This window comes from Balaenoptera acutorostrata, chromosome 3, assembly GCF_949987535.1.
Source record: "Balaenoptera acutorostrata chromosome 3, mBalAcu1.1, whole genome shotgun sequence".
Classification (NCBI taxonomy): Eukaryota; Metazoa; Chordata; class Mammalia; order Artiodactyla; family Balaenopteridae; genus Balaenoptera; species Balaenoptera acutorostrata.
In genome coordinates, this window is record NC_080066.1 from 149,524,381 (window position 1) to 149,551,269 (window position 26,889).

General features: G+C 39.4%; 1 protein-coding gene across 1 annotated transcript; it reads right to left on the reverse strand.

Moving 5' to 3' along the window:
- Window positions 1-573: 573 nt before the first annotated feature.
- LOC103020141 (disintegrin and metalloproteinase domain-containing protein 20-like) lies at window positions 574-26,462 on the reverse strand. Its single transcript, XM_007184557.2, has 2 exons — window positions 26,201-26,462; window positions 574-5,060 (listed from the first exon to the last, which is right to left on the reverse strand). The coding sequence occupies exon 2, from the start codon at window positions 4,917-4,919 to the stop codon at window positions 2,715-2,717; it is 2,205 nt and encodes a 734-aa protein (XP_007184619.2). The 5' UTR covers window positions 4,920-5,060; window positions 26,201-26,462; the 3' UTR covers window positions 574-2,714.
- Window positions 26,463-26,889: the final 427 nt, after the last annotated feature.

Here is a 26,889-nt window from a genome sequence, read left to right on the forward strand (position 1 = left end):
GGTGGGAGGGAGTCGCAAGAGGGAGGAGATATGGGTATATATGTATATGTATATGTATAGCTGATTCACTTTGTTATAAATCAGAAACTAACACACCATTGTAAAGCAATTATACTCCAATAAAATTGTTATAAAAAAGAAAGAAAGAAAAGAAAAGAAGACTGCCACCTGGCCAATTTGGGCTCCTCATGCCTCTGAATCAATAGGCAATGAATGGAACTATGGTGATGGCTGGGGTGATTGATCCTGATTACCCAGGGGAAATTGGACTACTTCTCCACAGTAAAGGTAAGGAAGAGTAGGTCTGGAACACAGGAAATACCTTAGGGTATCTCAGTATTAACATGCCCTGTTATTAAGGTCAATGGAAAACTATAAAAACCCAATCCAGCACTGGCCCAGACCCTTCAGGAATAAAGGTTTGGATCACCCCACCAGATAAAGAACCATGATTAGATGAAGTACTTGCTGAAGGCAAAGGGAACAGAGTGGGTGGTAAAAGAAGATGGTCATAAATACCAGCTACAACCATGTGACCAGTTATAGAAACAAGGACTGCAATATGTCGTGAGTATGTTCTTATTTTTATTTGAATACATTTGCATTCATATTTCCTGTTTGTTTTCTTTCCTTTTTTTTCCTTGTTATTTCCTCTTATTCCCTTAACATGTAGCATAAGGCATATTGAATTTATATCATAGTATCTCATTATTAATTTCACATCATAGTATTTAAGTTACCGGATATCAAGAAGAACAAACATCCCTGAGGGCTTTACTTCCTCTTCTGGGGAAAGGGTAAATATATAAATCACCATATCCTGTTGGTTCTGTTTCTCTGCTGAACCCTAATACAAGTTCCATTCCATGATGGGTTGTACACACTAAACCAGAGACCTCTACATGGGTGGGAACCAGGGGCTGGAAGTAGAAGTGGCACCACTTACCATCACTCCCTATGACTCACTGAGGTGGTATGTGCCTCCTGTCCCCTGCAACTCTAGGCTCTGCAGGGTCACCAAATGGGTCACACTTTCACAGTGGGACAAAGCTAGAGTCCCACCTGGGCATTTGGGGTTTCCTGTGTCCCTGCAGTAGCAAGAAGAGGTGTCACAGTCTTGACAGGCATACCTGAGCCTAATCATCGAGAGGAGGTAGGGCATATGTGTGGAACCCAGGTGATCTCCTTAGGTGCCCCTTTGTATTTTCTAGCTCTATTGCTACTATAATGGATAGATTCAGCAATCCCAGCCTGAGAAAGACATGGTGACCAGGCACTCGGGTGCTTTAAAGATAAGAGCCTGGGTAATAACACAGGGTTAACATCCAACCCAAGTCATCAGAATGCTATCTAGAGATGAGGGAAACTAGAACAGATAGTGGAGAGACAGTAAGTATCAACTTTAGTTCCAGAACCAAACACAGTACTAGGGTCTCTGCTTCATCCCACTAACCTCTCTCTTCTATGGTTCCCCACAGGCATAGATGCCTGCCAGAATCCTGGAGGAGCTGTTTCCAGAACATATAAAGAAAAGTTGATCAGAGCAATGCAAAGATCAGACTGTGGAATTTCCAAATGAGCCACCTTCATCCTCCTCCCAGGAAAGTCTTGCTGACCAGCTGCTGGGATTATGATCAGCATAGAGCCTCCAGATGTTAGCTCTTTGGGGTCAGTCTCAGTTGCTGGGAGGTGCATGGCCAAGCTCTTACCCTTCCCAGGGCACCCACATCCAGTGAATAAGCAAGGGGAGGGTATGAAGACCAGGCCATTTTGGACCAATTCAAGACTAGTCTGTCAGGCAATATTCATCCTAGAGCTTGCTGCCAGGTTGGCCAAGGCTGAAATGTGAAATGGCCAAGGCTATTTCTCATCTGCACAACTGACTTCATCATCCTTTCTCTCTAACCTCTAATTCAGTGTCTGCTACTGGAGAACTCAAACTATCATAATGAAGTAACTACTGAAAGCACCTAGACGTCCTAGGGCCAAGGGAACAAAGGAAAGAAGTTGGGTTCATTCAAGTACTGATGATTTAAGGAGGTCCTCTGCAGAGCAGGCACCAAGACCTCTAAGGAGAGCAAGTGACTAGCTGATGCTGGTGCTTCAGCAACTCAGAGGAGGACCACACTGCTAACCCCAGAGCTGCAACTCTGATCTCTGAAAGTATCAGTGGTCATCTGGTGCTGGTACCTCTAATGAAGAATGAGGTTAGTTCTAACAGGGTCAACAAAACTGCAATCCAAAGCCAAATGTGGCTACCAATATGACAGAGTAACTTTTAGCACACAAGGAAGTAAACTCCCTTCTCCCTTCATCCATCATTCCAGGCTACTTCTACTGCCCCCTTTTGGCACAGCTACTTGGAAAAAAGCTGGCAAAACAGCAATGGGGTATGTAGCGGCACATCCTGGACATTTTAAGAGTACAAAGGTGGGAGGAGGTTTACAACTGATAGACATTAGCTTAAAAATGTGACTTTGCCATGCCTTTGCTCAAGAAACATAAAGAGATGACTTCCAGGAAAAAAAAAATGAACTTTTAATATTGCTTAACACACTGAAGAGTAAGAACATGCTAGGAATCCTTCAGTGAAATATTAATGCTTATGATTCTGACATGAGGGATCATTAAATTTTTCTTGAAACAGACATGCCCTAATGCTTCTCTACTATTAAAAGAAAAACCAGAGATTTAAAAAAAATGAAGCAGGAGCCTTAGTCACCTTCTTCCTCCTCAGTCTCTTTTTCTTTCATCGTTTCTGCCTCCTTCTTCTTTTTATGTTTCTTACAAAGCACAAGGATGCAACATAAAAATAAACAAGTCAAAGGAATAAACCACAATAATGGCTGGTTTCCCTTCTTCAGTCTTGTCTCTTCTGCTTGGGGATTAAAAGGTGGGCCACTACTATTACTACCTCCATTGCCTTGGTGTTCGCAGTAGGGAGGTGCCCATCCAGGATTGCAGTGACATTGTTGTTTATTATTGCAGATCCCCTTCATGTGGCAGGTCTCAGGCTGACAGCCTTGTGGCACGTGAACCATACTGACACACTTGTTGCGGATACATATCTTTCCTGGACCACACATTGTGCCGTCTTTCACTTGACCAATATCAGATATGGACATCCCTATATGATAATCAGTGCCCCAACAAGTGGTGTCATTGAAGTGAAGCTGATGCACTGTGGAATGTTCTATCAGATTAGGAATTACTCCCACATTTTCACACTGAACTCTCCCACACAGGATATCAGGGGATGCACATTTTACGTATTGTGTGTCTTTGATACCACAGTGACCAAATCGATTTCCTTGGGTGTTGATTTCTTTGTAGCAACTCTGAGGTGCACTCCTTGCATCTTTGCCAAATATCTCCCTGCACTGTTCATCATGGTTATTACAGCTCTTTTGATAGCAGTAGGCACCATCACTACAGGGAATCCCATCCTGCACATATACATCTTCTGGGCACTGATGGGATGTCCCATTGCACCACTCCGGAAGGTCACATTCACTGATCTGTTTTCTGCACAAAGTCCCTGATGACATGACCTTGCAGTCTTTACAACAAAGCCCGAAAGCACAAGCAGCTCCAGGCTTCAGAGTGCAATTCAACAGACAGCAGGGATCATTTATGCACTGTTCTATGGTTCCACAGTCACACTCCTCTCCTTCTTCGACCACTAGGTTCCCACAATACTTCAGCCTAAAGATATTCCCTGGATGTGGAGGAGAGTAAAGACATAATCCATTACTGATAAGATTGTCCCAATACTCGGCATAACTGCAGTTGCTGAATTTATTTGTCACCTCTCTGGCAGGAAACATTATGCACCACTGAAGTTCACACACACACCATTCAGTATCATGCTGCATACCTAAATTATGACCAAGTTCATGGGTCACAACAATTGCAAAAGCATACAGACTCTCGTCTTCAAAAACATTAACTCCACTATTAAAAGGACGCTGGCATATTCCACCAACATAGGCAAGTCCAAGCTTTATGCCAAATGATTTTTTTATGAAAAGATGGGCCGCATCATGTGACAGTCGGGCATCAAGGTTAAAATACTTCCAAACAGCAAAATCCTCCAAAAGCTTATCTATGTTATCGATGGGAACTGGGTTTCCTTCAGTCCAGACTTCAAGCCCAGTTAAAATTACATCAAGTTCCAAAGAGTGATACAAGCTACCTATTACATTGACAACATCAAGTATTTCACGCTGCACTACTGACACATTACTTTCCGAGTGAATGAATCGAAGATTGTCCACAACCACTACCAACTCAAGAAAACGCAAGTGGGTCCACCAGCCTGTGTAAGAACTTTGCATCAGAGTGAAATTATGCAACTCTTGCGACTCCAACTGGCGTGCTATTTCCTCTTCTGTTAACCCACATCTCATAGGTGGGAACTGTGTATCATCATTGTCTATCTTATACACCAGGTGTTCAAATGTGGCAGAAAACCTAACTGGTTCAATTTCATAAGCAAGATCATTTATCTGTAGTATTCCTCGAAAACCTCCAGAACAAGTACTGAGGGCAACCAGGGACTTGGGAACCCCCTCCACATAACCATGATAGTAGCAGTCATCAGGAACAAAAGGCTGATCCTGGCGGAGGGCACGCTGGTCTGTGTAGGTGAACACTGGGAGGTGTCTGGAAACCAAGAACTTCTTGACCCTCATGTGGGCAATGTGTCTCTGGCCCCCAAACCGCAGGCTGTAGGAGAGCCAGCCTGGAGCCTTTGCATTTCTGCCCCTGCCAGTCACCTTCAAGGGGATCACCAATTCTTGAGAGGAGAAGTGCTGGGAGGCCCTGGCTTGAGAGTGGTCAGAAATGAACAAAGACACTCCAAATGAGAGCAGCAGAAGAGTGACTCTGATGTGCACCAGGGCCTCACCCACTGCCATTATGGAGCCATCTGTTTAGGGCAGAAGAGGGCAGGGCATCAGGCGCTACTGGTCTGGCTCCTCCCTCTGAGCTGTTCAGGGTGCAGGGCTGACCTTTATGGATCTGTGTCTTGGAAGAGTTGAACCATCAGAGCTTCAGTGCTGAAAGTGAAAATAGAAAGAAGAGCTAGGATGGGGTGGTTGGGGCAGGGAGGGTGGGGGGGTGGAGAGAGAGAAGAAGGTGATTTCAATTGGGACAAGGCTTGAATCAATAAAATTCCTGAGATTGTTTCATATATAAGTAAGGGCAAGGGGTGGGGGAAGAGCAGGTTTACAGGGAAAGAGATGAAGGAAATGCATCGTAGGTTGGTAATTATTGAACCTGATAAAGATTCATTATATACTGCTCTCTAAACATGTACACTGGCATGACATTTTCCCTATTAAAAAGATTGACATCTGACTCCCAATTTCTCCTCCACCCAAAAATCTACTGATACTCTGCTAGCTTCAGTAAGCATGTAGACGGCCCATCCAAAGCTCACCATTTTTTTAATCCCTTTATTCAGACAGTTTGATCCATCTCTCCTCTTCTACAGACATCTTATCTAGCCCCCATTTCTGTTTGAGGTTAGCAGTCAAACTAAGCCTCACTTAATGGACTCATTAGTTTTGTAAGAACCCCTCCAATCAAGACAAATTTTTACTTTATAATGCATTCTTACATGCAGAAAACTCCTGGACATTCAAAGGAAGGCATCCATACTGACGGAGTAATAGGGAAAGGGGCTGCTATTTGGGGACAAGGCAAACAGCCCCATTGCCTCCAATCACAGCATGGAAGCAGCAGCCTTCTCTCCACCCAGACCAGCTGCATCATGTTCTCAATCATAAGAGACTCATCTTGGCTGTGTAAATATAGATTCCATTCTATATTTTACATGGCTGGTGAGTTAGCTGAATTCTCTAGAGAAAGCTGGATTGAAGAATTTAAAACTAGAATCAGTTCACTAAAATGTTCAAAGACCATAATTTGAATAGACTTTCTTCATACCTGCTAAAAACATAAATTTTACCTCAGGTAAAAGCTAATTTCACTCATTTTCTGATTTTCAGTTAAAAGTATCAATAATTTGTGCTTCCCTGGTGATGCAGTGGTTAAGAATCCGCCTGCCAATGCAGGGGACACGGGTTTGATCCCTGGTCTGGGAAGATCCCACATGCCATGGAGCAACTAAGCCCGTGCACCACAACTACTGAGCCTGTGCTCTAGAGCCCACGAGCCACAACTACTGAGCCTGTGAAGCACAACTACTGAAGCCTATGTGCCTAGAGCCAGTGCTTCACAACAAGAGAAGCCACTGCAATGAGAAGCCCACGCACTCACAACAAAGAGTAGCCCCTGCTCGCTGCAACTAGAGAAAGTCCATGAGCAGAAACGAAGACCCAACACAGATAAATAAATAAATAAATAAATAAATAAATAAATAAATAAAATTTAAAAGTATCAATAATTTGTTTAATATTTAAGAACAAAAGTTTAAAAAAAATTTGGAGACACATTTGAACACATATTGGTGGCCTAATATTCTAAATAAGGATACAAATGGGTTCAGTAGTAAAGACTGTAAGAAATATCCTCAGCATTATGATGTCAAAAACACCTGTACACTCCTGGATACTTTTCCAGACTAATGGATGACTACTGGAAGCCAAGAATACTAGATGAAACCTCTTAGGGAAAGCATCTCTGATATAGGTGAAATCCTAGTGACCAGATTTCCTTTCCATGTCTCTCTTCATGATATCCTTGGTATCTGCTACAGATCTGGGGGTATTAAGATGGAAATGTGTGAGTTGGAAGAGGATTATTAAAGCATTATAAAGAGGAAAATAACCTATATTAAGCTTCATCAGAAATATGATGTGGTAATAATAGAAAATTTCATTGCCAAGAATCTTTGAGTCATACCAGTCTTTGTCACTATTGCACTATTCCAAAGACAAGTCCTGAAGGACCATCACATTACCATTAATTATGTGAACTGGTGTCACACCAAAGCCCTTCCTCTCTAGCATTACCTGCACTTCAAGCAGTGTAAGAATCTTCCACTGTATCAGTAATTAACTCTTCTATTTTCAGCAGCTATTTCAAACTCCTCAAAACCCCTATTTTACCTTGTCTCCACACACTCTTAGTCACAGCTCATTCAGTGTTTCAAAAACTTAGGTCACAAACCATTCAGGGTCATGAAATCAATTTAGTGAGCCACAACTAAATAAAACAACAGAAAACATCAGAGCGCTTCACACAGATCAGTATCACCTGCTATTACCTGTCACCACAGAAGCTACAGCAGCATTCTGCTGACACATCTTATGCTGATTATCAACTATTTTCTGAACCCCAAAACTAAAATTTATACTTTGTCTATGTAGCTGGAGATGGGAATCTGCACATTATATTTCCCCATTTCTAGCTGGCTTCCTGAAGAGTTTTGTCAAGAAGGGCATGAGAGGGAGGATAAAAGGCAAAACGAAAGGACAAGGGGCTCTACCTGTTTGCCTGCTGTTACTTTCAGTGACCACCACCTGCAATGGGATCTTGCTCTGGTGGCGAGAGTCGGTCACCACATTCCCAGAACCAGCTCTATCAAACCCTACCAAAGGTACCCAGGGGACAGCGCCCCCTCCTCAGAAGTCTGAAAACCAGATGTACAGAGCCATCTTCCAGTACCCTGGGCAACTCACACCAGCCAGCCAGTGTCTCTTTCTCAGTTGTTCCCTGGCTATACCACAAAGCTCCTTGATACAAGCCCCATAAAAGAGCACCCCCCTTCTCTCTAATATCTGAGTCAGAGTTTTAGAGGACCTTTCTCCAAGTCCTTAAGGAACCAGTACCAGCTCAGCATTACCTTATAGTAGGTACAGCTATCAACTCCACAGTACCCCTTTTCTGAGTTCCAAAATTACCAACATCACCTGGGCTCGTAATGCCCTATCTTCTACACTCCAGGTCCAGACATATGAGGCCCATTGTGACAGCTTCTAGGTTATGATAACCCCAACCTCTTCCCTTTGTTCCCCCAACCGTAGGGGAGGAACTCCTTCTGGCAACTCATACTTCTGTGTACCTCAGTGTTCCCTTTTTACCTTTTCAGTCCTCTATTACCTTTTCAAGAATTCCCTATAGTAATTGCTCTTGGTGGGTTTCTCTTTTCTGAACTAGATCTTGACAGATACAGGACTTGGTACCAAGAGTGTTGCCAAGAGAGACAAACAAAATGGGACTCTGGGATTGGCTTGGGTATGTTCATGGCCTTAACACAATGCTGAACTCCTTTTGAATGGGGAATCGGCACATAGTAACATCAAAATTAATTAAATTACTACTCACGTTGATTGTGATGAAGTGCCCTACTGAAGCAAGTGTGTGGGGGACCAAGGGAGGGCTGTGATGATGCCTATAAGTATCTCAAGGACTGAGGTGTGGAATAGCTATACTAAATTCTAATGGAGATTTTGCAAAATGAGGTTCAAGGCTCTAAATTCTCAGCTCAGATTTCTGATACTGGTGGACAACCACCCCCCCCCAAAATATCTCTCTTTTAGCCACATGGTCAACTTCAAAGAAAATCAAAATTTAACTGTGGAGTTACAGAATCACAGAGTAAGTTGAATACAGAGATTTGCCAAGACTGTAGTGGGAAATCTGATTGAGACAGGAAAAAACCTTGACACTTGAAAAGAGGAATTCCAGGTGGACTGGATTGGTTCTGAGTATCTAGATGCTCCCAAGTATCCTTGACTCTCCTTTACCAGGGAGGGAGACTACACATTTCCTGTCTGAAAAGTCTAACCACCTCTAGCTGGAGACACTGTAATTATGTCAGCTGGGAAAATTATCCTGCTAGGGGATGCCTAGTATCCTCAAGACATACTCCTACTGCCGCTTATTGGCTCTAAATGCAAATCAGAATCTAATTCAATGTGCTCCAGAGAAAAAGGTTCAACGTCTGAATTGAGAGGAAAGAAAAGGTACTCTAAACTAATAACAATAGTTTACTAATTTATATTGGCAAAAGAAAGGAAACAAACCATATTAGTAGCAGAAAAGATGAAGCACTTACAGAGATAAAGATATATTTAATATGATAAAATTCAAGAGGAATTTGTATCTACTTAACAAATAGCATTGAAATACATAAAGCGAACACTGACAAAACAAAAAGGAGAAAGAGAAAAATTCAAAATCTACTTGTAAGTATTAGCACACTGTGAGCAATGGATAGAACAACCCCCCCACCCCCAAAAAATGAATAAGGAAGTAGAAGATTTAAGCAAATATAATCAAGTTAATCAAGTTAACCTAACTGACACATATAAAACACCCATCAAAAAAAATGAGATGACAAAGAAATATGTTACAGATGAAGGAGAAAGGTAAAAACCTACAAGACCAAATAAAGGAAGAGGAAATAGGCAACCTACCTGAAAAAGAATTCAGAGTAATGATAGTAAAGATGATCCAAAATCTCAGAAATAGAATGGAGGCATGGATTGAGAAAATACAAGAAATGTTTAACAAAGATCTAGAGGAACTAAAGAACAAACAAACAGAGATAAATAACACAATAACTGACATGAAAAATACACCAGAAGGAATCAATAGCAGAATAACTGAGGTAGAAGAACAAATAGTGAGTTGGAAAATAGAATGGTGGAAATAACTGCCAAGGAGCAGAATAAAGAAAAAAGAATGAAAAGAATTAAAGACTGTCTCAGAGACCTCTGGGACAACATTAAACGCACCTATATTCGAATGATAGAGGTCCCAGAAGAAGAAGAGAAAAAGAAATCGTCTTAGAAAATATTCAAAGAGATTATAGTCAAAAACTTCTGTAACATGGGAAAGGAAATAGCTACCCAAGCCCAGGAAGTGCAGAGAGTCCCATACAGGAAAAGCCCTAGGAGAAACACACCAAGACAAATATTAATCAAAATAACAAAAATTAAATTCAAAGGAAAAATATTAAAAGCAGCAAGGGAAAAGCAAAAAATAACATAAAAGGGAATCCCCATAAGGTTATCAGCTGATTTTTCAGCAGAAACTCTGCAGGCCAGAAGGGAGTGGCAGGATATATTTAAAGTGATGAAAGAGAAAAACCTACAACCAAGATTACTACCTGGCAAGGATCTTATTCAGATTCGACAGAGAAATCAAAAGCTTTATAGACAAGCAAAAGCTAAGAGAACTGAGCACCACCAAACCAGCTTTACAACAAATGTTAAAGGAACTTCTCTAGGCAGGAAACACAGGAGAAGAAAAAGACCTACCAAAACAAACCCAAAATAATTAAAAAAATGGTAATAGGAACATACATATCGATAATTACCTAAAATGTAAATGGATTCAATGCTCCAAACAAAAGACACAGACTGGCTGAATAGAGACAAAAACAAGACCCATATATATGTTGTCTACAAGAGACCCATTTCAGACCTAGGGACACATACAGACTGAAAATGAGGGGATGGAAAAAGATATTCCATGCAAATGGAAATCAAAAGAAAGCTGGAGTAGCAATACACATATCAGATAAAATAGACTTTAAAATAAAGACTGTTACAAGAGATAAGGAAGGACACTACATAATGATCAAGGGATCAATCCAAGAAGATATAACAATTGTAAATATTTATGCACCCAACATAGGAGCACCTCAATACAAAAAGCAAGTGCTAACAAAAATAAAAAGGGAAATCAACAGTAACACAGTAATAGTGGGGGACTTAACACCCCACTTACACCAATGGACAGATCATCCAAACAGAAAATTAATAAGGAAACACAATCTTTAAATGACACAATAGACCAGTTAGATTAATTGATATTTACAGGACATTCCACCCAAAAGTGGCAGAATACACTTTCTTCTAAAGTGAACACAGAACATTCTCCAGGATAGATCACATCTTGGGTTGCAAATCAAGTCTCAGAAAATTTAAGAAAATTGAAATCATATCAAGCATCTTTTCCAACCACAACACTATGGGATTAGAAATCAATTACAGAAACACAAAAACTGTAAAAAACACAAACACATGGAGGCTAAACAGTGTGCTACTAAATAACTAAGAGTTCACTGAAGAAATCAAAGTAAAAAAATACATAAAAACAAATGACAGTGAAAACACAATGACCCAAAACATATGGGATGAAGCAAAAGCAGTTCTAAGAGGGAAGTTTATAGCAATTCAGTCTCACCTCAAGAAACAAGAAAAACCTCAAATAAATAATCTAACTTTATACCTAAAGGAACTAGAGAAAGAAAAACAAACAAAACCCAAAGTCAGTAGAAGGAAAGAAATCATGAAGGTCAGAGCAGAAATAAATGAAATAGAAATGAAGAAAACAATAGCAAAGATCAATAAAACTAAAAGTTGGTTCTTTGAGAAGATAAACAAAATTGATAAACCTTTAGCCAGACTCACCAAGAAAAAACAGGGAGAGGACACAAATCAATAAAATTAGAAATGAAAAAGGAGAAATTACAACTGACACCACAGAAATACAAAGGATTATAAGAGACTACTACAAGTAACTATATGCCAATAAAATTGATGGCCTCAAAGAAATGGACAAATTCTTGGAAAGGTACAATTTTCCAAGACTGAACTAGGAAGAATTAGAAAATAAAAACAGACCTATCACTGCCAATGAAATTGAAACTGTAATTTAAAATTTTCCAACAAACAAAAGTCCAGGACCAGATCACTTCACAGGCGAATTCTATCAAACATTTAGAGAAGAGCTAACACCTATCCTTCTCAAACTCTTCCAAAAAATTGCAGAGGAAGGAACACTCCGAAATTTGTTCTACGAGGCCACCATCGCCCTGATACCAAAACCAGAAAAAGACATCACAAAAAAGAGAAAATTACAAAGCAATATCACTGATGAACATAGATGCAAAAATCCTCAACAAAATGCTAGCAAACAGAATCCAACAACACATTAAAATGATCATACACCATGATCAAGTGGGATTTATCCCAGGAATGCAAGGATTCTTCAATAGATGCAAATCAATCAATGTGATATACCATATTAACAAATTAAGGAATAAAACTATATGATCATCTCAATTGAAGCAGAAAAAGCTTTTGACAAAATTCAAAACTAATTTATGACAAAAGCTCTCCAAAAAATGGGCATAGAGGGAACCTACCTCAACATAATAGGCCATATATGACAAACCAACAGCAAACATTATTCTCAATGGTGAAAAACTGAAAGCATTTCCTCTAAGATCAGGAACAAGACAAGGATGCCCACTCTCACCACTATTATTCAACATAGTTCTGGAAATCCTAGCCACGGCAATCAGAGAAGAAAAAGAAAAAACAGGAATCCAAATTGGAAAAGAAGTAAAACTGTCACTGTTTGCAGATGACATGATACTATACATAGAAAATCTTAAAGATGCCACCAGAAAACTGCTAGACCTAATCAGTGAATTTGGTTAGGTTGCAGGATACAAAATTAATGCACAGAAATCTCTTGCATTCCTATACACAAACAATGAAAGATCAGAAAGAGAAATTAAGGAAACAATCCCATTCACTACTGTAACAAAAAGAATAAAATACCTAGGAATAAATCTACCTAGGGAGGTAAAAAACCTTTACTCAGAAAACTATAGGACATTGATGAAAGAAATCAACGATGACACAAACAGATGGAGAGATATACCATGTTCTTGGATTGGCAGAATCAATACTGTGAAAATGACTATACTACCCAAAGCAAACTACAGATTCAATGCAATCCCTATCAAATTACCAAAGGCATTTTATACAGAACTAGAACAAAAAATTTTTAAATTTGTATGGAGACACAAAAGACCCCAAATAGCCAAAGCAATATGGAGGGGAAAAAACGGAGCTAGAGGAATCAGACTCCCTGACTTCAGACTATACTACAAAGCTACAGTAATCAAGACAATATGGTACTGGCACAAAAACAGAAATATAGATCAATGGAACAGGATAGAAAGCCCAGTGTTAAACCCACGCACCTTTGGTCAACTAATCTATGACAAAGGAGGCAAGAATATACAATGGAGAAAAGAAAGTCTTTTCAATAAGTGGTGCTGGGAAAACTGGACAGCTACATGTAAAAGAATGAAATTAGAACACTCCCTAACACCATACACAAAAATAGACTCAAAATGGATTAAAGACCTAAATGTAAGCCCAGACACTATAAAAACTCTTAGAGGAAAACATAGGAAGAACACTCTTTGACATAAATCACAGTAAGATCTTTTTTGACCCACCTCCTAGAGTAATGGAAATAAAAACAAAATAAACAAATGGGACCTAATGAAACTTAAAAGCTTTTGCACAGCAAAGGATACTATAAACAAGACAAAAAGACAACCCTCAGAATGGGAGAAAATATTTGCAAATGAATCAACGGACAAAGGATTAACCTTCAAAATATATAAATGGCTCATGCAGCTCAATACTAAAAAAACAAACAACCCAATCAAAAAGTGGGCAGAAGACCTAAATAGGCATTCTCCAAAGAAGACATACAGATGGCCAAGAGGCACATGAAAAGCTGCTCAACATCACTCATTATTAGAGAAATGCAAATCAAAACTACAATGAGGTATCACTTCACATGGTTAGAATGGGCATCATCAGAAAATCTAAAAACAACAAATGCTGGAGAGGGTGTAGAGAAAAGGGAACCCTCCTACACTGTTGGTGGGAATGTAATTTGAGACAGCCACTATGGAGAACAGTATGGAGGTTCCTTAAAAAACTAAAAGTAGAATTACCATATGACCCAGCAATTCCACTACTGGGCATATACCCAGAGAAAGCCATAATTCAAAAAGACACATGCACCCCGATGTTCATTGCAGCACAATTTAAAATAGCCAGGACATGGAAACAACCTAAATGCCCATAGACAGACAAATGGATGAAGAAGATGTAGTACATATGTACAATGGAATATTACTCAGCCATAAAAAGGAACGAAATTGGGTCATTTGTAGAGACGTGAATGGACCTAGACTGTCATACAGAGTGAAGTAAGTCACAAAGAGAAAAACAAATATCATATATTAACACATATATGTGGAATCTAGAAAAATTGTACAGATGAACTAGTTTGCAAGGCAGAAATAGAGACACAGATGTAGAGAACAAATGTATGGACACCAAGGGGGGAAAGCTGGGGGAGGGTGTGACTTGGGAGATTGGGATTGACATATATACACTAATATGTATAAAATGGATAATTAATAAGAACCTGCTGTACAAAAATAAATAAATAAAAAAATTTTTAAAAAGAAAAAAAAAACTTCTGATCTGCAAAGACCTTGTTAAGAAATGAGAAGAGACACAGACTGGGTGAGAATATTTGCAAAACACATATCTGATAATGGATATTATGCAAATTACAGAAAGGACCACTAAAATTCAAAAATAAGAAAATAACCCAATTTAACAATAGGCAAAAGGCTTGAACAGACATCTCACCAAAGAAGATATACAGATGACAAGTAAACATATAAAAAGACGTTCCACGTCATATGTCACCACGAAATAGTGAATTAAAACAACAATATACCACTACATACTTACTAGGGTGGCCAAGATCCAAAACACTGACAACACAAAATGCTGGCAGGGAAGTAGAGCAAAAGGTACTCTAGTCCACTGCTAGTGGGAATGCAAAATGGTACAGCCACTTTGGAAGACAGTTTGGTAGTTATGTACAAAACTGAACATACTCTTACCATACAATCCAGCAATTGTGCTCTTTAGTGTCTGCCCAAATGAGGTGAAAACTTATGTCCATACCAAAACCTTCACACAGATGTTTATAGCAACTTTATTCAAAACTGCCAATAGTTGGAGGTGATCAAGGTGTCCTTCAGTAGGTGAGTGGATAAATAAACTGTGGTACATTGAAACAACAAAACACTATTCAGTGCTTAAATAAAAAAAACTATCAAGATATGAAAAGACACAAGAGAACTTAAATGCATATTACTAAGCAAAGGAGCCAATCTGAAAAGGCTGTATATTGTAAGACTTCAACAATATGACATTCTAGAAAAGGCAAAACTTTGGAGACAGTAAAAAACATCAGTGGCTGCACAGAGTTAGGGAGAGGGAGGGTGAACAGTCAGAGCACAGAGGATTATTACAGCAGTGAAACTATTCTGCATGATAAAATGTTGAATATATGTCATTATACATTTGTCCAAACTCAAAGAATGTATAACACCAAGAGTGATCCCTAGTGTAAACTACAGACTTTGGATAATAATGACATAGCAATGTAGGTTCATTGATTATAACAAATGTACACTCAAGTGTGGGATGTCGATGGTAGGGAGACTGCACTTCTGTGGAGCCAAGGGAGTGGGGTATGTGAGAACTCTGTACTTTCCACTCAATTTTTCTGTGAACCTAAAACTGCTCTAAAAAAAAAAATGCAATCTATCGAAAATTCCAATGACAAAACAAGGGAAATTAAATACTATTTTAAATTAAAATAAAAACAAAAATCACAATATACAGAATGCCACTAGAGCAGTACTTAGAAGGAAATTTATAGTATTAAATGCCTATATTAAGAAATAATAGGGAGACAGCAATACAATAATAGAAGGGGACTTCAATACCCCATTTTTATCAATGGCGAGATCATCCAGACACAAAATCAATAGGGAAACATTAGACTTAAACTACACGTGATATCTGATGGAATTAACATACATATATAGAACATTTCTCCAAAAACAGCAGAATACACATTCTTCTCGAGTGCACAGGGAACATTCTCCAGTATAGATCACATGTTGAGCCAAAAACAAGTCTTAATAAATTTAAGAAAATTGAAATCATATCAAGCATCTTTTCCAACCACCATGGTATGAAACTAGAAATCAATTACAAAAAGAAAACTGGAAAATTCACAAATATGTGGAGATTAAACAACATGCTATAACAACCAATGGGTCAAAGCAGAAATCAAAAGAGAAATCAAAAAATATCTTGAGAGAAATGAAAATGGAAATACAACACACCAAAATTTATGGGATGCAGCAAAAGCAGTTCTAAGAGGAAAGTTCATGGCAATAAATGCCTACATTAAGAAACAAGAAAAATCTAAAATAACAACCACCCTTTACACCTCAAAGAAATAGGAAATGAAGAACAAACTAAGCCCGAAGTTCATAGAAGGAAGGAAACAACAAAGATCAGAGTAGAAATAAATGAAATAGAGACTAAACAGATAATAGAAAAGATGAATAAAACTAAGAGCTCATTTTTTTGAAAAGATAAACAAAATAGAAGAAACCTTTAGCTAGATTCATAAAGAAAAAGAGAAACAGCACCCAAATAAAACTAGAAGTGAAAGAGGAGATGTTACAACTGATACTACGGAAATACAAAGGATCATAAGACAACAGTATGAACAAATATATGCCAACAAACTGGACAACCTAGAAAAAAATGGATAAATTCCTAGAAACATACAATCTACCACCTACTAAGACTGAATCATGAAGAAATAGAAAAAGTAGACAGATTAATTACTAGGAAGGAGATGGAATCAGTAATCAAGAACCTCTCAACAGAGGGCGGAGTCAAGATGGAGGACTAGGAGGACACGAAATTCATGTCTCCATACAACTAGGGCAGCTACCAGGCACCGGTGGGGGACCATGGACACCTAAGGGGACGGGAGGAATCCCCAGTGACCGGGTAGGACGTGGGGCATGGGGGGAGAGAAGGGGGAGCAGAAGTGGAGATGGGACGGGACTGACGCCCTTGAGGGGCAGCTGAGGGAGGGGAAGGGATCCCACGGCCGAAGGGGGAAACTGAGGGACCATTGGGAGGACAGAAGGTCAAAAGGGAGCATGGTCAGGTTTCCCCTGCCCACATGGGCCCCCGGGAGCCCGCTGAGACCCTGGGCCTGATCCTCTGCCCACCAAGGGCCCCTCCAGCCACGTGGGTCCTGAGGGAGTGGGAGGGAGGGAAGGGGGAGCAAAAGTAAAGGCCAGACCTCTGGGACCGGCACCCCTGAGGGATGGCTGGGGAAGGGGAGAAGTTCCTACACCCAGAGGGACCCACCCATGATTAGGAGTCCAGTGGAGATGGGGGAAACTCTGGGGGAGACGGTGGGGTGGGGCGTGGAGGAACAGAAGGGAATGTGGCCAGCGCTTTCCCCAACCACTTAGGCGCTGGGGAGCCTGCTGGGCTCCTGGGCCTAATACTCTGCCCTTGGAGCCTCCCTCCTGCTGTGCAGAGCCCAAGCCCCACCCCTACACCCCCACCCAGGGCCCTACCTCTACACTCAGAGACCCCCTCTGACACCCTCTCTAATGAGCTGGGCCTTAAACCCCACCCACGTACACTCACCCAGGGCCTTATCTCCAAACTCCGAAACTCAAAACCCGAGGCCCTCCTTTGGAAGGACTGCCTCCCTTTCTGCACAGGTCTTAAGCAGAGGCCCCGCCCCATGCTTGAACATCGCCCGGGCTAGGTCCCGCCCCCAAGGCCTTTTCTGACTGCATGGGTCCTGAGCCTTGGCCCTGCCCCACGCTCACCCCCCACCCACCTAGGTCCCACCCCACCCTAAACCCCACCCCAGCCTAAGTTCCACCCCCGCCTAAACTCTGCCCCCATAGCCAAGGCTTTCTTTTTTTTTTTTTTTTTTTTCTTTTTTCCTCTTTTAGATTGGGGTTCTGTTTTACCTTGTTGATTCATTGTTGTTGATTCATTTATATTTTTATTTTTCCTGATAAATATTTTAGTTTTCTAATTTTATTTTATTCTTTATACTTTGTTACTGTTCTCTCCTTTTGGCTTGTTCCCCCCACCCATCCCACCCCCCCTTTCTCTTTTTCGTTTTTCTGTTGTGGTTTTATTTTACCTTGTTGCAGTTGTTTCAATTATATTTTTATTTTTCCTAATATATTTTTTATCTTTCGAATTTTATGTTGTTTTTTATTCTTAGATATTGTACTGCTCCTTTTTTCTTTCTCTCTCTCTCTCTTTTTTTTTTTTCCACACCATGCAGCTTGCAGGATATTGGTTCCCAGGCTGGAGGTCGGGCCAGAGCTCCTGTAGTGGGAGTTCTGAGTCCAAACCGCTGGACTAACAGAGAACCTCAAAACCCAGGGAATATTAATCAGAGTAAGGCCTCCTGGAGGTCCTAATCTCAGCACCAAGACCCAGCTTTACCCAACTGCCTGAAAACTCGTGCTGGACACCTCAGGCCAAACAACCAGTAAGACAGGAATACAGCCCCACCCATCAAAAAAAAAAAAAAAGAAACAACAAAAAAATATATTATAGACAAAGGAGCAAGGTAAAAACCTACAAGACCAAATAAATGAAGATGAAATAGGCAATCTACCTGAAAAAGAATTCAGAGTAATGATAGTAAAGATGATCCAAAATCTTGGAAACAGAATGGAGAAAATACAAGAAACATTTAACAAGGATCTAGAAGAACTAAAGAGCAAACAAACAGTGATGAACAACACAATAACTGAAATTTAAAATACTCTAGAAGGACTCAATAGCAGAATAACTGAGGCAGAATAACGGATAAGTGAGCTGGAAGATAAAATGGTGGAAATAACTGCCAGGAAGCAGAATAAAGAAAAAAGAAGGAAAAGAACTGAGGACAGTCTCAGAGACCTCTGGGACAACATTAAATGCACCAACATTTGAATTCTAGGGGTCCCAGAAGAAGAAAAGAAAAAGAAATGGTCTTAGAAAATATTCAAAGACATTATAGTCAAAAACTTCCCTAATAAACTCATCAAGAAAAAGAGGGAGAGGACTCAAATCAATAAAATTAGAAATGAAAAAGGAGAAGTTACAACAGACTCCGCAGAAATACAAAGCATCCTAAGAGACTACTACAAGCAACTCTATGCCAATAAAATGGACAACCTGGAAGAAATGGACAAATTCTTAGAAAGGAATAACCTTCCAAGACTGAACCAGGAAGAAATAGAAAATATGAACAGACCAATCACAAGCAATGAAATTGAAACTGTGATTAAAAATCTTCCAACAAACAAAAGCACAGGACCAGATGGCTTCACAGGTGAATTCTAACAAAAATTTAGGGAAGAGCTAACACCTATCCTTTTCAAACTCTTCCAAAATGTAGCAGAGTGAGGAACACTCCCAAACTCATTCTACGAGGCCATCATCACCCTGATACCAAAAAGAGACAAAGATGTCACAAAAAAAGAAAACTACAGGCCAATATCACTGATGAACACAGATGCAAATATCTTCAACAACATACTAGCAAACAGAATCCAACAGCACATTAAAAGGATCACACACCATGATCAAGCGGGGTTTATCCCAGGAATGCAAGGATTCTTCAATATACGCAAATCAATGTGATAAACCATATTAACAAATTGAAGGAGAAAAACCATATGATCATCTCAATAGATGCAGAAAAAGCTTTCAACAAAATTCAACACCCATTTATGATAAAAAACTCTCCAGAAAGTAGGGATAGAGGGAACCTATCTCAACATAATAAAGATCATATATGACAAACCCACAGCCAACATCATTCTCAGTGTTTACAACCTGAAACCATTTCCTCTAAGATCAGGGAGAAGACAAGGTTGCCCACTCTCACCACTATAATTCAACATAGTTTTGGAAGTTTTGCCCACAGGAATCAGAGAAGAAAAAGAACTAAAAGGAATCCAAATCAGAAAAGAAGAAGTAAAACTGTCACTGTTTGCAGATGACATGATACTATACATAGAGAATCCTACAGATGTTACCAGAAAACTACTAGAGCTAATCAATGAATTTCATAGAGTAGCAGGATACAAAATTAATGCACAGAAATCTCTTGCATTCCTATACACTAATGATGAAAAATCTGAAAGAGAAATTAAGGAAACACTCCCATTTACCATTGCAAAAAAAAAGAATAAAATACCTAGGAATAAACCTAAGTAAGGAGACAAAAGACCTGTATGCAGAAAACTATAAGACACTGATGAAAGAAATTAAAGATAATACAAATAGATGGAGAGATATACCATGTTCTTGAATTGGAAGAATCAACATTCTGAAAAATGACTATACTACCCAAAGCAGTCTACAGATTCAGTGCAATCCCTATCAAACTACTAATGGCATTTTTCAGAGAACTAGAACAAAACATTTCACAATTCGTATGGAAACACAAAAGACCCCGAATATCCAAAGCAATCTTGAGAAAGAAAAATGGAGTTGGAGGAATCCGGTTCCCTGACTTCAGACTATATTACAAAGCTACAATAATCAAGACAGTATGGTACTGGCGTAAAAACAGAAATATAGATCAATGGAACAGGATAGAAAGCCCAGAGATAACCCACACACATATGGTCACCTTACCTTTGATAAAGGAGAAAAGAATATACAGTGGAGAAAAGACAGCCTCTTCAATAAGTGGTGCTGGGGAAACTGGACAGCTACATGTAAAAGAATGAAATTAGAACACTTCCTAACACCATACGCAAAAATAAACTCAAAATGGATTAAAGACCTAAATATAAGGCCAGACACTATAAAACTCTTAGAGGAAAACATAGGCAGAACACAGTATGATATAAATCACAGCAAGATCCTTTTTGACCCACCTCTTAGAGAAATGAAATAAAAACAAAAATAAACAAATGGGACCTAATGAAATTTAAAAGCTTTTGCACAGTAAAGGAAAACATAAACAAGACGAAAAGACAACCCTCAGAATGGGAGAAAATATTTGCAGATGAAGGAATGGACAAAGGATTAATCTCCAGAATATACAAGCAGCTCATGCAGCTCAATATCAGAAAACAAACAACGCAATCCAAAAATGGACAGAAGACTAAATAGACATTTCTCCAAAGAAGATATACAGATTGCCAACAAACACATGAAAGGATGCTCAACATCACTAATTAGAGAAATGCAAATCAAAACTACAGTGAGGTACCACCTCACACCTGTCAGGATGGCCAACATCAAAAAATCTACAAACAATAAATGCTGGAGAGGGTGTGGAGAAAAGGGAACCCTCTTGCACTGTTGGTGGGAATGTAAATTGACACAGCCACTATGGAGAACAGTATGGAGGTTCCTTAAAAAACTAAAAGTAGAACTACCATATGGCCCAGCTATCCCACTACTGGGCATATACTCTGAGAAAACCATAATTCAAAGAGTCATGTACCACAATGTTCACTGCAGCACTATTTACAATAGCCAGGACATGGAAGCAACCTAAGTGTCCATCGACAGATGAATGGATAAAGAAGATGTGGCACATATATACAGTGGAATATTATTCAGCCATAAAAAGAAATGAAGTTAAGTTATTTATAGTGAGGTGGATGGACCTATAGTCTGTCATACAGAGTGAAATAAGTCAGAAAGAGAAAAACAAATACCACTTGCTAACACATATATAGGGAATCTAAAAAAAAACAATGGTTCTGATGAACCTAGGGGCAGGACAGGAATAAAGACACAGACGTAGAGAATGGACTTGAGGACATGGGGAAGGGGAAGGGTAAGCTGGGACGAAGTGAGAGAGTAGCATTGACATATACACACTAACAAATGTAAAATAGATAGCTAGTGGGAAGCAGCTGCATAGCACAGGGAGATCAGCTCGGTGCTTTGTGACCACCTAGAAGGGTGGGATAGGGAGAGTGCGAGGGAGATGCAAGAGGGAGGGGATATGGGGACATATGTATGCATATAGCTGATTCAGTATGTTATACAGCAGAAACTAACACAACATTGTAAAACAATTATACGCCAATAAAGATGTTAAAAAAGAAAAAAGAACCTCTCAACAAAGAAAAGTCAAGGACCAGATATTTTCACCTGTGAATTTTACCAAACATTTAAAGAAGAATTAATACCAATTCTTCTCAAAGTCTTCCAAAAATAGAAGAGGAAGGAACACTTCCAAACTCATTTTACAAGGCCCTCATTACCAATACCAAAAACATACAAGGACACTATAAGAAAAGAAAACTACAAGCCAATATCTCTAATGAACATAGATGCAAAAATACTCAATAAAATATTAGCAAACCAAATTCAACAATATATTAAAAATGTCATACACCATGATCAAGTGGGATTTATTCCAGGATAAGTCAGACAGAGAGAGACAAATATTGCAGGACCTCACTTATATGTAGAATCTGAAACCAAACCCACTGATACAGAGAACAGATTGGTATTTGCCAGAGGCAAGGGTGGAGGGTTGGGTAAAATAGGTAAAAGGGGTCAAAAGATACAAACTTCCAATTATAAGATAAAACAGTCCTGGGGATATAACATACAGCATGGAGACTATAGTTAACAACACTGTATTGTGTATTTGGAAGTTGCTAAGAGAGTAGATCTCAAAAGTTCTCATCACAAGAAAAAAATCTGTAACTATGTGTGGTGAAGGATCTTAACTAAACTTTTTGTGGTAATTATTTCACAATATGTACACATATCATTATGTTGAACACCTAAAATTAATACAGTATTATATGTCAATTACATCTCAACAACAAAAGAAAAGAAATAATAAAGGTCTCGAATCAATTATCTCAACTTTCACCTCAAGAAACCAGAAAGAGAACAGCAAATTAAACCCAAAGCAAATAGATTAAATGAAGTAATAAAGATCAGAATGAAAATTAATGAAATAGAAAACAGAAAAACAGAAAGAAAAAAAAGCACACAAAAACAAAAGCAGATTTTTTTTTTTAAGAAAGCCAATAATATTCATCCACCTCTAGTCATACTGATCAGGAGAAAGAAAGACAAAAATTACCAATATGAGGAATGGTTGAAGGATGATGTCACAGATTCTATGGTTATTGAAAGGATAATAAAAGGTAATATGAACAACTTTCTTTCTACAAATTAGACAACTTAGAGATGAAATGGACACACTCCTTGAAAGACACAAACTATGAAAATTAATGCAAGAGAAAATGGATGGCTTAAATAGCTCTGTATCTTTTCAGGAAATTGAATCTGTAATTTAAAACTTTCCCACAAAGAGAACTCCAGGCCCACACTGATTTCACTTATGAATACTATCAAAAATATAAGAAAGAAGAGAGAACAATTCTATACAAACTCTCCAAGAAAACTGAAGAGAAGGAAATATGTCCCAACTAGCTCTTTGCAGCCAGCATTACCCTGATTAAAACATACATTAATACAAAAATTCAGATCAATGTTCCTCATGAACATAGATGGCGAAATCCTAAACAAAATGTTAGCAACTGAATTCAACAATATACAGGGCTTCCCTGGTGGCACAGTGGTTGAGAATCTGTCTGCCAAGGCAGGGGACACAGGTTCGAGCCCTGGTCCAGGAAGATCCCACACGCCGCGAAGCAACTAAGCCCGTGTGCCACAGCTACTGAGCCTGCACTTCAGAGCCCGCGAGCCACACCTATTGAGCCCACGTGCCACTACTACTGAAGCCTGCGTGCCTAGAGCCCGTGCTCTGCAACAAGAGAAGCCACCGCAATGAGAAGCCCGCGCACAACAACGAAGAATAGCCCCCGCTCGTCGCAACTAGAGAAAGCCCGTACGCAGCAACGAAGACCCAATGAAGACCCAACGAAGACGCAGCCATGAATAAATAAATAAATAAATTTATTAAAAAAAACAATATATAAAAAGGATAATACACCATGATCAAATAAAATTTATCCTATGGATATAGGGTTGGTCTGAAAATCAATCAATGTATGTTACCATATTAAGAAAGTTAAAATGAATAATCACATTGAGAAAGCCGTTTTGGAAAAGGAGCTAGGGAACGGCCTGGAGCAAACAGGCCTAACAAGCCCAGTAAAACAAAGCTCCTGAAGGCTTGGGTCTTTGAGACAACAACTAGAGACCCACAGAAGCAAAAGATTATCTCTGTCCCACTGATGTATGTACAGTTTCCAAAGGACAAAAGCGGAACTATAAATCCACCAGACAGCAGAATCACTGAACTCCCAGCTCCCTAAAAGCTAGAGATACAGGCCTGACACACACTCATAAGCTGTTGCTTCAGGAAGCAGACCCCCACCCGATGAAAACTGCTGACTGCAAGCACATGGACCCCAGACCGACGGAAACCAGAACGCTGATGACGCTCAAAACTTCACTTTGATGCCAACCAAACTGAGAACTGAGCACAAGCTGATCAGGCACCCTGTGGCCCCCGCCCTCACACTGCCTTTAAAACCCTTTCCCTGAACATCCTTGGGGAGTTGGCACTCTTTCACCATCTCCCTTGTGTACAAGCTATCCTTTCAATAAAAAGTATTGCTTGCCTAAGAATCTTTTGGGAGTGATATTCATTTCTATGCTATTGCTGTCCAAGAATCCGGAGAAAGCCCAGTAGCAATCTGATCACATCAATAGATCAGAAAAATCATTTGACAAAATCCAACAACCACTCCTAATAATAACTCCCAGAAAACTGTCAATAGAAGGGAACTTTTCAACATGATAAAGGGCATCTATGGAAGAATCTACAGCTAATAGTAGATTTTAATGGTAAAAGATTGAATACCTTCCCCCTAAAATCAGAAACAAGACAAGAGGTTCTGGCCAGTGCAATCAGGCAAGAAAGAGAAATAAAAGGATTCAAGATTAGAAAGGAAGATTTAAAATTGTCTTTATTTATAGGTGACATTTATAGATGTCTATGTAGAAACCTGAGGGAATCTATAAAAAAAGGTACTAATGAGTTTAACAAGCTCAAAGGACTTAAGATGAATATGCAGCAGTCAATTCTATTTTTATATACTAGCAATGAACAACTGGAAATTAAAATTTTTAAAGAATACTATTACACAGCAAAAAAAAAAAATTAAGTACTTAGCAATAATTCTGACAAAAGCTGTGGAAAACCTGTAACTTAAAACTATAAACATCACTGAGAGAAATTAACACCAACCTAAATAAGTGGTGAGATCTTATTCACTGATCTGAATAATTAACATCATTAAGATGTCAATTTTCCCCAGAATGATCAATCAGAAGGTTTTACTTGTAGAATTTGACAAATTGATTCTAAAATTCAAATAGAAATGCAAAAGATCTAGAATAGCCAATCCACTTTGAAAAAGAAGAAAAAGTTGGAGGACTACCACTTTCTGATTTCAAGACAGATAAAGTTACAGTCTCAAAACAGTGGGTTATTTGTGTAACAATAGACAGATCAATAGAAGAGAATAGAAAGACTAGAAATACAACCACACAAATTTGGCAACAGATTTTTGACAAGTGTACAAAGGTAAATCACTGGAGAAAGGATAGTCTTTTTACATAGAGTGCTGGAACAACTGAATGGAACACAAAAGAACTTACTTTCATACCTGGAACCACATACAAAAATTAGTCCAAAATAGACCACAGTCCAACATGTAAAACCGAAAACTATAAAACTTATAAAAGTAAACAGAGGAGAATTTTTTTTTTCCTTTTTAGGAGAAATCTTTTAAACCTAGGGCCTAGGGTTAAGAAAAGATTTCTCAGATATGGCAGAGAATGCAAAATCCATAAAAGAACAAATTGATAAGTTGAACTTCATCAAAACTACAAACTTCTCTTTAAAATATTTTATTAAGAGAATGAAGAGACAAGCCACAGATTGGGATAAAATATTTTCAAAACATATATTTGCTAAAGGACTATTCAAAATACATAAAAAACTCAAAACTCAGTAAGAAAAGAAACAACTCCTCAAGAAATAGGCAAAAGATGTGAACATATACTTTATCCACTCCCAAGTTTTTACCCAAGAGAAAAGAAAGATCAGGTTCATACAAAGATTTATACATGAAGGCTCACAGCAGCTTCATTTGTAATAGCCTCAAACTAGAAACAAACCAAATGTTCATCAACAGGAAAACAGATAAGCAAATAATGGTGAAGGTTTCAGGGGTGTACACATATGTCAAAATTTAGCTTGTTACACAATTTAAGTATGTGCAGTTTATTATAGATTAAATAAACTGCAATAAAGCTGTCTTATTAAAATAAAAATTTAAACGGGTGAAAAAATGATACTGTATTAAAGTATTGGCAGTCCCTAACTCTCTCTCTCATACTCACACACACACACACACACACACACACTTCACTATCTACTGCAGGAGTTTAGCAAAAACGCAGCAACACCCTCTTAGTCTTCCTCACGGAAGCCCACTTACAGTATATCGCTTTTACGGACAACCAGCTGCTGGCTTTAGCAAACTTTTATCAGCCCACAGTGGAAACAAGTTAATGAAAGTTTAGTTTTGCCTTTTTGTTCAGGACCGACACCAAGAAGTGAACCAGGCTTGGGCTCTCAATTTCCATAGCCTCTGGTTCCAGAGTGCTAAGATTCCCTAAATTTCTCTCTTCTGAATTGAATTCCCATCACCCCAGTGCACCCTTTTGCTGCTGTCTCTCCTCCACTGTCCACCCTCTCACTCCTCCCCTCCAAACCGAGTGGCTGCCTGCTCAGTTCCCTCTTGTTCTCACTCTGCTTTTTCCCTTAAGCCTCTCTGTGGCCAGCTTCCAGACCCTGGAACCCTGGCGCCAGTTCCTTATGACGAACCAACACTGAGGAACCGCCCTTTTTGGGGGGGGCGGGGCGGCGGCCGCCGAACCCAGGAGGCTGGGTTCCCGCCTTGGAAGAGGATTTGCCTCGGAAGCAGAGTTTCAGACTCAAGTCTCCAACACCCACCTTCCTAGCGCCGCTGACAGCTGCACCCAAGCTCTCCGAAAGGCCGCATCGTGGAAAGCGGTGTGGGCCGGGTGCCTGCAGCTGGGCGCCCTCCTGCGGCTCAGGCTCCAGGTACTCCAGGCCCCCCGCGGGCTCCTCGCAAACCCAGCCCAACTGGCACTTGGTCTCCCA